The sequence below is a fragment of the Ambystoma mexicanum genome, chromosome 13 (genome assembly GCF_040938575.1).
Source record: "Ambystoma mexicanum isolate Mex_15411 chromosome 13, UKY_AmexF1_1, whole genome shotgun sequence".
Classification (NCBI taxonomy): Eukaryota; Metazoa; Chordata; class Amphibia; order Caudata; family Ambystomatidae; genus Ambystoma; species Ambystoma mexicanum.
Window position 1 is genome coordinate 417,642,136 of NC_090938.1, and position 12,756 is coordinate 417,654,891.

General features: G+C 48.9%; 1 protein-coding gene across 1 annotated transcript; it reads left to right on the top strand.

The window, feature by feature from the left end:
- The first annotated feature begins 1,316 nt into the window (after positions 1 to 1,316).
- Positions 1,317 to 11,664, top strand: LOC138520397 (olfactory receptor 11H6-like). The gene is made up of 3 exons (XM_069632800.1): positions 1,317 to 1,345; positions 9,694 to 9,745; positions 10,762 to 11,664. The coding sequence occupies exons 1-3, from the start codon at positions 1,317 to 1,319 to the stop codon at positions 11,662 to 11,664; spliced, it is 984 nt and encodes a 327-aa protein (XP_069488901.1).
- Positions 11,665 to 12,756: the final 1,092 nt, after the last annotated feature.

The window sequence follows — 12,756 nt, forward strand, 5'->3', positions numbered from 1 at the left end:
AACATGTGATTGTTTTTGGAGATCTCCTTCAATTAACACCAGTGAAAGGCGAACCGATCTTTAAAACCCTAGGACACAAAGGGCCTCATTCCGAGGTGGGCGCAAAGGGATTACCGGCACCGATAAGGAGACCGGTGCGGGTAATCCCTTTGTGCCTTATTCTGAGGTCCCTTTGTGGTCCCGTCCTTAATGCCTGGTCTGACCAGGTCCTAAGGACGGGACCCGCAAAGGGACTTCAGAGCTAATAAAGTTACCGCAAATTGCGGTACCGTTATTAGCTCCTTCTCCATTCCCATTGAGCCCTATGGGGGCTCGAATGGGAATGGGGAATGGTCAGGCTGAATGGGGACTTACCGGGTCCTCCAGGGTCAGAATGACCCGGAATGCGCCCATCCAGCCAGACAGGACCCGGACCTGGTATGGGAGGTAGCCATGGTGCTAACAGCTTGGAGTGCCTGGAATGGATGGGGTACAGGGAACGGTTGAGTGCATAGAACTATTCGAGTGTGCTCGGTCTCAAGCACCTAAGGTAAACCACCATATCACATCTCCACGCTTACTCTGTTCTTTACACCACCACTCAACTAGAACACAGCGATACTATGACACCATTCGGTATAGCTGTTCTCATACCATCACTTGCCTCATACTCCACATCATCCTAACTAAAACACAGCTGGTTACACCCCCCCCAGCCTAGGCGTTCTCCTCAGGCCTAACACAGCCAGAATCGGTCTGGATAACAACCTCCCAGAACGAACACATATTCCAGATCTCCCAATCACCACACCTACCGCTAAAAAGCAGCTATCACACGAATGCCACACCTGCTGCACACATGTCCGGTGCTCACATGCACCGTACGACTCTCCCTCTCTCCCTCTACTGACTAGAACTTCGTTTCCCGAGGGCGTTCAACCTACCAGCGCCTTGAGATCATACCAATGGTACATAAGGCGCTATATAAATGCAAAATAACATAACAATATGCCGTACAGAGCAATTACCCATCTAGACAGTATAAACATGGAATTTGCAGAAGTTATGCAAGTCTAACTTTACCGTACATGTCTAGTGGGATTACAATGTAGTAGGACACAGGTCACTATGCATAATTATGAAGTTACCAGACCGTAGAGTTTGTCTGCGTACACTTTACAGGGGTTTGTAACAGCATTGGTCATGCTGCGTTAAAGTGCCTGTTTGGCAGAATCATATGCAGTACCCTTTGGGAGCACCACACACATTTAAGACTACAAGTGTAAGTACACATTCACCTTTGGGACAAGCCTGTACTTCACAGTAAAGTGGTAGCGATGGCTGAGCAGCTAGACTTATCTCAAGAGTAAAGTGAGCAGTGCAAGAGGTTACACAACAGACAACAATTGCTATGGTTTAAACAAAGACTGATTCATGGTTTCTGAGTAAAAGAATATACATTTATTTACACCATCAGTTATAAAACAGTTCACTATTATAAAGCAGCAGAAAATCACAATTTTGATATACTACAATAGCCCCCAATCAATTCTGGACAGGTTAAGCTCAAAATGAAGTGTGAGCAAAATGGCACTGCAGCAATTTAAAAAGGGAGAAAGCCTCATTACGACCCTGGCGGTAAGCGCCCGTCATTAACGCCATGGCGTAATGAGCGTTTACGCCGTGGGACGATGGCGTAAAGAGCGCCACATCACGACCCATCGCGCACGAGCATTACGCCATGGCGGTAATGCAAATAACGCCATGGCGGAAAAGGCCCCTACCGCCATCGCTAAGCGAGCAAGGTGCCCATCCGCCAGCGTAAGTAGCGGCCAGCGTAATTTACGGCCAGCGTAATTTACGGCCACCGTAATTTACGGTGGCCGTAAAAGGCCAAACCGGAAATAGCGTCATCGCGCCGGAACGGGAAGCAGCCTGTCGGCCATCTTTAAAAACACAATCCATCGCCATCCTACCAAACAACACCAGACCCAACCCTGACACCTGTCCCGACAAAACACCCACCCACCCAAGTTCCCGAAAATGCCGAAATGCGTGAAAAAGGCCTGTGACCGCCTGCGCCAGGAGCGATTCAGCAGGGAGGAACTCTGCATGCTAGCGGAGACCCTGCAGGACAACGCAGGTGTTGTTTTCTCCCCTGAAATGAGCCGGACAGCAATCGGGAAGAAGAAGGCCATCTGGGCCCTGGTGGCTGAGCGCGTCAGCGCGGTGGGGACCGTACCCCGCACCCCACAGCAGTGCCGGAAACGCTGGGATGACCTGCGCATACGGGTCAGAGCCATCATCTCGGCAAACCGCAACCTTGCCCAGGGAACCGGTGGAGGGTCAGAATCCCCCCTGAAACTCCAACCGTGGGAGGAGATCTGTGCTGCCACCATCGGCATGGAATCCATCGAAGGCGTTGGAGGGATGGAAAGGGGAGCCCCGACATCAGGCGATGAAGGTAGGTGCCTCATACAAGACACAGCAGTCCAATCATGTGTAGCACAAGGTTGCCCTAGAGTGTAAATGCAACACAAATCAATACTGCCCATAGCCACATGCGAGCACCACCCTGCATACACTGCTGGCACCCGCATACCTGCATCCACATGCCACACCAAAAGGAGACAACCTGCATGGCACTGCCTGAAATCTGCCTCATCCACTGGCCAAAATGATGTCAACCATTGTCATTCAAAAGTCCGTATACCCATCAATAACGCCCTCCCACCTTTGCTCCACCACAGGCACAGAATCACACCCAGAGGACCAGGAGACCCCTGCGCCGAAGAGGGCGAAGTCCACCAACAACCTCCCTGCACCCTCAACCTCAGCTGCAGTGAGGCAGACCCCACGACAAGCAGGTCCCACTGCAGGCATACCGGAGGTCCCACCGGCAAGCACCCCTGTTGGCAGCAGGCCAGCAGCTGCTGCTCCACCTCCACCGACATTGCCTGCCACAGAAGGCAGGGGGTCAGCGGCCAGCAGCAACATCGGGGAGACAGCTGCAACAGCTGCATGTTCTGACTCGGACATGGAGCAGGAGGTCAGAAGCCCCACTGACCAACTACATTCCCCCTGTTTCTCAGACGCCAGCCCCCATGAGGGCGACACACAGGGGCACACTGAGGCAGAGGAGTGGCCTTCCACCCCATGCCCTGTCCACACTCCACAGGAGGGGACCAGCCCCTCCATCACTCCACCTGCACTGGCCATGGGCCAGCACGGCCAGCCGTCCCTCGAGGACATCACTCAACGGCAGCATCAACTGTCCGCAATGCTGGATGAGCATGCAGCGGAATGTGTGGGGGCTAGGTGTAGCATTGAACAGGCCACGGAGACACTAAGGGCGGAAGTGGCGCAGAGCACAGCCACCCTCAGGGATGCCATGCAGGCCATGTCCAGGGACATCTGTGCAGAACTTGCGGCCTTGCGTCGTGCGGTCATTGGCCTCACCCACACACGACAGGACGTGCATGCACAGGAGCAGCCAGGGACATCCTCCACTGCCAGTTCTGCGCAGAGCAGCCCCGTGCGCCGTTCCGGACGCAACCTGCGCTCCACAGCCAGGGGTGCCCCGGGTGCCGGGAGAGGGGGCTTGTGACGGCCTGTGGACACTGTCACAGGCATCTGTTGACAGCTACTTGGGGTGTGTTGGGGTGTGCAGGGGGGAGGGGGGAGGTGGGAGGGGGTGTGTTGGGGTGTGCAGGGGGGAGGTGGGAGGTGGGAGGGGGTGTGTTGGGGTGTGCAGGGGGGAGGTGGGAGGTGGGAGGGGGTGTGTTGGGGTGTGCAGGGGGGAGGGGGGAGGGGGTGTGACACGACAGTTCATGGTTCCAATACACTTTTTTCTTTCAAAAAAAGGAAATGTGTGGACATTTTCATTGCGTATGTGTGCTTTATTGGTGTACAGTCCACAGTGTGCATGCCCCAGAGACACACAGTGCCCCAAGTGCAGTCTCCATGCGATGAACACCAGCCGTGTGTGCTAGAAGCAGTGGTTGATGATACTTTGGCGCATGGCACGCCCCTCCTGTACATCGCCTCCTCCATGTGGTGGCGCCCCATCTGCACCCTCCTCATCCTCATCCTCATCGTCAGGTGGTTGCAGTTCTGCGTCAGGGGGCAGGGGCACATTCCGTCTGACGCACATATTGTGCAGCACGACACATGCCATGACAATCTTTGCAACCTTCTCATGGCCATACAGGAGTGCCCCACCAGACCTGCTGAGGCTTCGGAACCGTGCCTTCAGGAGGCCGAATGTCTGCTCTATGACCACACGAGTACGTGTATGTGCACGGTTGAAGTCCTCCTCGTGCTGGTTCTGCGGGTTCCGGACTGGCGTGAGGAGCCACCTCTTCAGGGGGTAGGCTGCATCACCTGTATGTAGGCGAGAATGTATGTGTCAGTCATGTTGTCTGATCAGGAACATGATGTTCCACCATGGCTGGCATGGAACTGTTACCTTGGCTCACTTCTACATGCACTAATTGATTCACACTATGCAACCAGTATATGCTCATTGCTGCCATGGCCTGTTTTGCATGCCATCACCCTATGTATGCAGAGGGGTTTTGTGCATTGTGAGTGCCCTTCCTCTGTATCCGTTCTCTGTGTTACTCACAGGCCAGTGGAGTATGCATCATCCCCCCCCCCCTTTCTGCCAGGTGGAGTATGCATCATCCCCCCCCCCCTTTCTGCCAGGTGGAGTATGCATCACCCCCCCCCCCTTTCTGCCAGGTGGAGTATGCATCATCCCCCCCCCCCTTTCTGCCAGGTGGAGTATGCATCATCCCCCCCCCCTTTCTGCCAGGTGGAGTATGCCTCATCCCCCCCCCCCTTTCTGCCAGGTGGAGTATGCACTGGTACGTCATTCCCATGCCCACTTCCATGACATAGCACTCACCGAGTAGCCAGGATCTTGGGCCTGCATGTCGCTCCATGTAGCGTGGTATTGTGGAGTTCCTCAGGATCATGGAATCATGGGTTGATCCGGGGAATCGGGCACAACAATGTGTGATGATCTTGTTGGAGTCACAGACCATTTGCACGTTGATAGAGTGGAACTGTTTCCGGTTGCGGTACGGTACCTCCATGGCACGTGGAACCACCAATTCCACATGGGTGCAGTCGATGGCACCAATGCAACCGGGTATGCTGGCTAGTGCATGGAAACCCACTTTGGTGTTTGCAATCTCCTGGGCAGTCCGTGGTAATGAGATGTGGTCGTCTGTGTGCTTGAGGAGGGCATCGAGCACTTGGATGAGTGTTCGTGAGAATAATGGTTGTGAAATGCCATGCAGGTGCCCCACTGTGTGCTGGTAGGTGCCTGTGGCCAGGAAGTGGAGTACAGCCACTACCTTCAGTAGGGGGGGGATGGCGGTTGGACTTTCTATCATGCTGACGATGTCGTCGTGTATCATGTCTACGATGGCGGTGATGGTGTCCCGGTCCAAACGGTACAGGGTGTGGATCTGCTCAGCTGTGAGGTTGTTTGGATTGGCTCTGATGCGTGGGATTGGGGGCTGCCTGCGTGGTGGCACTGGCTGTGCTGGTGGGGCTTGCTGGGCCTGCCTTGCCCTCCTTCTCCTCCTGCGTCTCCTCTGTGCTGCCTGTTGTTGTTGTTGTTGTTGCTGTTGTAGTAGCACATGCATTGCTATCAGGTCCTCCAGCCCCAACATTGCTAGTCGTATTGGCATCATTGTGGAGTGTGACTGGGTGTGGGTAGGGGTGGGGTGTGCTCTTTTTGTACTCCCCTGAGTCTGTATTGCCTTCACCTGTGCTGTTTCTGTGCACCTGTGGCAGCTGCATTCACTTGAATTGGCCCTTTACGGTTGGTTCGCGATGGCGTTATTTGCACCATGGCGGTAAGGTACTTTGCGGCCTCGGTGATGGCGTTAGGTGCATGTCCGCTTGGGTCGGCATTTGCGTGCCTTTCCGCCATGGCGCTAAGTACGGTGTGGGCGGTCGCGTGCGCGCACCCTTAGCGCAGTTAGCAGCAGCGTTACCTACGATGCCGCTATTGGCATCGTAGTTTACGGTCAGGAGTCATGATCAAAGTTATTCAAAGGAGAAGAGAAGTAAAAGCCTTCGGATGGGCGAAAGATTTCAAGCACGTTCACTGCGGTCGGACGGAAAGAACAACCGGATTTGCACAGTACCTTAAATGGAGAAGAATGCTGTAGCTGAGGCAGTTGTTCCTGACAGTTCCTGCAGGCTCATGGTTCCTGAAGCTTCAGTCGAGGTGACGAGAAGGAGAACGTCTGGAGGGTTCTGCACTGCCCAGGGAAGAAGCCAGCAGCGGAGCAAAACGTCAAATAAAAGGGGCGCTCCTTGAAACCCAAACAGGTTCCTTTCCTCCTGGCTATCCGGTTCACTGCAGCGATGCACAGCAAATTTGACCAGGAGAGGGAGGCGGCGTTTGGTGTTTGGCGAGCTGGTTGGTCCCACCAAGCTCAAGGGAAGAAAATTCCTTGTAGATCTTCTCTTTCATCAGAGTTTCGGGCGATTCGGACCTGCAGCAGGGCTTCACCGGGATGTCCAGTAGTTGCAGCAGTCCTCTTCTTTCAGCTCCTCGTTGGTTCTCTTGTTCCAGTGGCGACTCTGCTTTCGAAGTCCCAGAGACCTGCTTTTATACAGTTTTCCCCCATTCATTCCAGCCTGGCTGTCATTCACACAGCAGGGTGGATGTCTTTGCCGGACAGCCACCTAGCCAATCAAACTAGAGTGCGACTTGGGTCTCCAAGGAGACCCTGTGCAGGGGGCCTCAAACCCCTCCCTCACATCCTGTCCACCCAGACATTCAGGTGCCTAAGGAGGGCTTCTTCACGAGAAAGGCCTTTACAAAAAGAAATGGCAAATAAACCCGACCGGAACCAAATAAAAATAAAAGGATTCCAGCGGATTAGAGTTTGAGGCTACCACCATAGCCTCTAACAGTACCGAGGCTATTTTCACAGTCCGTGGTAGAATACAAATGGTAGATACCACTGCCACCGTTTAATTTTGCAGTACCCCCCAAAACGTGGAAAAGTGAAGTAGGAAAGCTTATGTTTTGGGACAAATTTGTTTACATAACAGAGCGCTCTAAAATACATTGGAAAAGTACATTTGGATTCAGACATGGAAAGCGATAGAACAATAGTACCACATACACACATTTTTTTTAACAAGTGTAAAAACATTCCAGGAACCTGGTTACGTAATGTCAGACAGTACTTTTCTTTCAAATCCTCTAACTTTTTTATCAGAACTTTGAGGCCGATTCCTTGACATTTTGCATGGTTCAAAGCAATTTAGCACTGCTTAAAAATGACTTTCCACTACCGACACGAACCCTGATTCATGGAATTGTGAAAAGTGTATTTTTGCAGTGTAAACTCAGTACAAAGTCGCTCAGTACAGCAAACATAACCACATGCACTAACATTCAACTGTGCACATTTTCCATGATTCAGACCCTTAGTGTGTTGTATTGTTTATACACTGTCACTCTCACTATTGTGACGTTTTCTGTGACACTTTTCCCATGCTCTGTCCTGGTCAGTTGCTCATCAGGTAAGTGTTTGTACATGAGGGCGACATTACAGTGCACATATTTTGTTTCCCTTTAAAAAAACATAGACCACAAAAGTAAAATAACAACGGCAAACCAACAAAGCATGCTTTACTATGTGTTTTTTTATCAATTTTGTAATGCAACGCTTCCCAGCTCCAGGGCACAGTAACAATCATTCTGTCTGGTAAATCAATTTCTTAAAATTAGAATACAATGCTGTGCAAGTGTGCAGCATTTGGTGCTGCAGCTCTTTTGGACTCCAACATCCATATACCCTAGCTGTCACTCTCAATACAAAGGGATAGTGGAATGTGTAGTCCAAAACATCTGGCGATCCGAAAGGTGGAGACTCCGATAGTAGCTCTGGCCACAAACATGCTGTGCATCTCAGAGCTGCCTGTCCGAGCTTTTCTGTACATACTGTATGTTCAGAACTCCGGACCAGTGCTCTCTGTCAGTACAGCATCAGGGCCTTTCCACTCTTGCACTTGAAAGGAGCCCTGAGCCTGAGGGGCGTGGGGTACACCAACTGTCCCATGTTCCCAGCAGGAACCATTGCGGCTGTCTCTTCCTTTTGTGTATGCAGAAGTGTTATCACCTCATTACCTTTTTACACTGCCATACTTTCAAAAAATATTTGCAAGTGATGTCTCAAAGGTAGGGACGACATCATGGCCTTTCCACTCTTTCAGTGGAAAGTGTCCATGAGGCAGTGCAGTAGCTCTCTGAGAATGTGCGGCAATTGTTCCTTCGTGTAAACAGAGGACTGCAAAGGCAGCAGATGAGCATCAATAAGGGCCAGAGAGGGATATTAGCAGGGACTGTTGTCCCATAAGAAACATGCACTTAGAGTGAATGGAAGGGACAGTGGAATATGGTGCCTGGAAATTCAAAGTATAATTTGCACAGTAAAGTTTAAATTTTTCTCCACCATCACTGTGGCCAGTACTGCTGTACCTTCCATGGTGGATGGGGGGGGGGGTAAAACAATAACAGCATACTGATTTGCGTAAACATATTTCTGTTAACAATTGTGTACCGCAAGATGATATGATTGTGACTGGGATATGTTTTCTTTTCAGACCATGTCTAGAAGGCAACCATTGTATAAACATGTATGTGAAATACACCTTCAATTATATGTGGTCAGTTGTGTGCATTATCCATATTTGAAAATTGTGATGTTAAAGAACGCATTGGATATCACAGTATCTTACTGCATTGCCTTCATCAGGGGCAAACCACGCCAAATGCAAATGGTGCCATATCTCTCCATAAAGGCCAACACGCGCAATAAAGTGCAGCATATTTCGCTCTACAAAGTCTAAAATGTGCTCCACAACCATTCTGTTATAGTAACCACCCATGGAGAGATGCATATTTCAAAGGGTGTACAAGGGCTTATAAGTGCTTACCGAAACCAGCAAAGGAAAAAAAATACACTCCATAAACCGAATAGTGAAATCCATACACCAGTTTGACAGACTTGGTATGCATGGCTACATTGCGTTGTGGTGGGTGTGGCCAAGGCCTAGTCTCTTGGGTGCATGCAGAGGCCTACAGCCTCTGGCCATGCACCCAAGAGGCAAGGCCTTGGCCACACCCACCACAACGCAATGTAGCCATGCATGTGAACATGTGGCCACTTAACACAACCTGCAAACATCACACAGGCACTGACACCCCTACCAAACCCCACAGCATAATATAGCCATACATGCAAACATGTAGTCACTTAGTAATACCCACACACATAGCACAATTTCCCGCACCCCTACCCACTTACGATTACATACTATTAGTTGACTTCCAAGCAAACCACAAACTCTTAGAAACATTGCCCCTTCACCCCCTACTGTATTATATACTGATAATCAATACATCATAATACAGTAAAAGACTCAGTCATCTGGCTAATAGACAGAAGCCAAACACATAATCCATCCACTGAAAGCCTAGCCACCTCTATACACAGAGTATTGCACCACTTCACCCAGTAGACACAATACACAACGATTAACTACTTCACCTCCAGCCATGGTCTGAAAACTGTAGGATGTGCTAACAGTGACCACACCCATGCAACCAACAATGTGTACATGAGCCACAAATGACACACACAAGCCAACAGTGTGAAACATACTTGCCACCAGTGCACCGAAGGCGCTAGGTGCTTACCACAGTCAACACAGCACACTACACCCAATCCAAATATCCTGCTATCATCTCCAATGCACTCCCCACCCCCAATTCAGCCTCCCTGCAGTCACTACAGAAGCTAGTCGCCTGACGAGCTACCCGCCAATTGACACAGTACTCACGGACACTGCTTGCACACCACCGTTTTCTTGCACCTAAACAGATATATCATATTACCCGCTTTTCAGTCCCCCACCCTTTTCATCCCCTCTTCCCAGCACCAGATGTTGCAAACCATGTTTTCCAGCCCCTTTCAGCACCGCAGTATCCTCTGATACACCATGGCAACGTTTCCCTAAATTGTGACGCACATCACACTTCCCTCCAGCCAACCAGCTGGTGCGTCCAATGTTCGCCGACATCATGCCACACTCGAGGCCAATGAGACTTTGGACCGCGGAGCGAACAGGGAAATGGGACCGCGGAGCAGAGCCAGATATCACTATTTTTTAGAGGCCTCCATTTTTGCTGTTTTTAAAGAAAGTGCTAGACGGATTTTCACCAAATTTACAAAAGCACGCCTTCGGGACCAAGCTGCCGATCCTGCTGCACATCTGGTGAAAATCCATCCAGCCGTTTGCCCTCTAGGCCTGCGCAAAGTTTTTCTCCATTCAGTCTATGGAGAAAAAAAATGATGGGACCCCCCTATAACTTTGCCCCCCCTCCACGAAACCTCACCCAACTTCCCAGAAGAATTCAGAGAGGCCCATATAGTTTATTGCAAAGTTCGATGCAAATTCGTCCAGGTGGAGCGAAGTTATAAGCCGTCTAAAAAGTGGTCTTCCTATGAGATGAGCAACCTAACCATAACTACACGGACGCTACAGTGGGTCATGTAATATATATAGCACCATGATGCCCTAGATATTGTATGTGCACTCTAGAAATACAGGTAACACAACATTACACAACATAGTGTTCTTTTCAATAGGAATCATTCACAACAGCTTCTCTTACATGTGTTTCTATTTTTTCAGAATGCAGAGAGTTCAAACATGGAAGGTCTACCTAACCAGAGCAACGTAACATTCTTCATCTTCCAGGGATTCTCCAGCAAATACTGGGTGCAGAGAGGACTCTTCTTTCTGTTTCTGATGAACTACCTTCTTACACTCACTGGAAATATTGCCATAATCCTCATCATCCGGGCAGAGGCCGAACTTCAAAAACCAATGTACTTTTTACTTGGCCACCTGTCTTTTCTAGAGATCTGGTATACAACGTCCACTATGCCAAACTTGCTGGTTGGACTTTTGCAGGATGTGAAACGCATTTCCTTTACTGGCTGTTTTGCTCAATTTTATTTCATGTTCTCTCTGGGTACGACAGAATATTTCAACCTCACGGTAATGGGGTATGATAGGTTCCTGGCAATCTGCAAACCTTTGCATTATCATAAACTTATGAGCAGCCAGACCTGCCTGCTTCTTGCACTTTCTTGCTGGATGGCAGGTTTCCTTTGGTTCGTGGCTCCCATCATTATGATATCGCAGCTGCCATTTTGTGGCCCTAATATAATCAACCACTATCTCTGTGACAGAGGTCCTCTGATGGACCTGTCTTGCCAAAATGACTATGTCACAGAAGTCACCTTCTTCATCTTTGGAACCGTGCTGAGTCTATGCAACTTCCTGCTCATCCTGGTGACCTACGCATATATCATATCCACTATTCTGAGAATGTCATCTGCCACTGGGCGCAAAAAGGCCTTCTCCACCTGTGCCTCACACTTGACAGTGGTGTCTATGTTCTTCGGCTCTGTCATGTTTATGTATTTGAGACCTCCAGGGAAACATTCATTTCCGATGGACAAGTTGGTGTCCTTGCTTTATACTGTGGTTACACCACTTCTGAACCCACTGATCTATGCACTGCGCAGCAAAGAGTTTAAACAAGCCATGTGGAAGGTGCTACACAAGAAATAATCCCTGCTGCACCTTCACGTAAACCTGTAGATCGAATCAAATTACTTACTGCATTCCAATTTGTGAGTTAATAGTTGGGACAACAGGCATGGTTGTTACAGGCTGAAATTATCCAGTCATGATTGTTTAATTGTAATCCTTTTCACAAGAAGCTATGTTTGCTTAATGATTGAAAGGGTAATTAAATTCATTCATCCAACACTTAACTCAAATCCCATCTATTTTCAACTTTCAATCCTCATAATTGATTAATCAATCGCCAATTCATGTGACATATATCTACTCAAAGTGCAAACCCAACTAGATGATTGCTGTCCAAACTTGCTACCTGACATTCCTGGCATCTTCCTTTGGACTTTAGTGGCAAATAAATCTTCGACAATCAGGCATTTCTACCTATTGAGAGAGGTCAGAAATGCAAGGCAGACAATTTGATTAAGGTTTTTCACAAGAAGCCATTTTATTAAATTATATAGGTGTGATAAACGCCTCGCTTGCTCTACCCTAACAAGGATTTCCCTGACCATGAAACTAAGAAAACTAAGACTAAAGGAAAAAACTCTAATAGCAAAAGGTATCTGTCCCTCACACTGATACATACAACAAAATCATCTAGATATCATATGGCCATTCAAACTCCGATTCCACGCATGAACTGTAGAATCATAATTCCTTGTTACCTGGGTTGGTTCCCCCTTCCCCAGGATTATAGCAGGATTGTCCATCTCAAAGTTACAGTCAATAATGTTATTTGCAATAATGCAGTTCGATTTCAAAGGCAATACAAAATGCCTCTCAATGGCCAAGTTCCAACCCAAAGTTTCTTCATCTCATTCACTGGGCACTTAGATTGACTAACAATCAAACAAGATTCATCACTTTCCAAAATAAACGTTTCCACAGCTCTTTTTTGTAAAGCCAACAAGTCTTTGTCTTTACACTTCTAATAAGTATTTCAATATAACTCTTCCTCTTTGGAAAAATACAACTTCTTCAACTTTCTTCTTAATAAACAACAATATGTCCATCGGGATGGTTTTACCAGAGTTCATCAAACATATTAGTGGACTTTCCACTTTCTTCCACAACAAA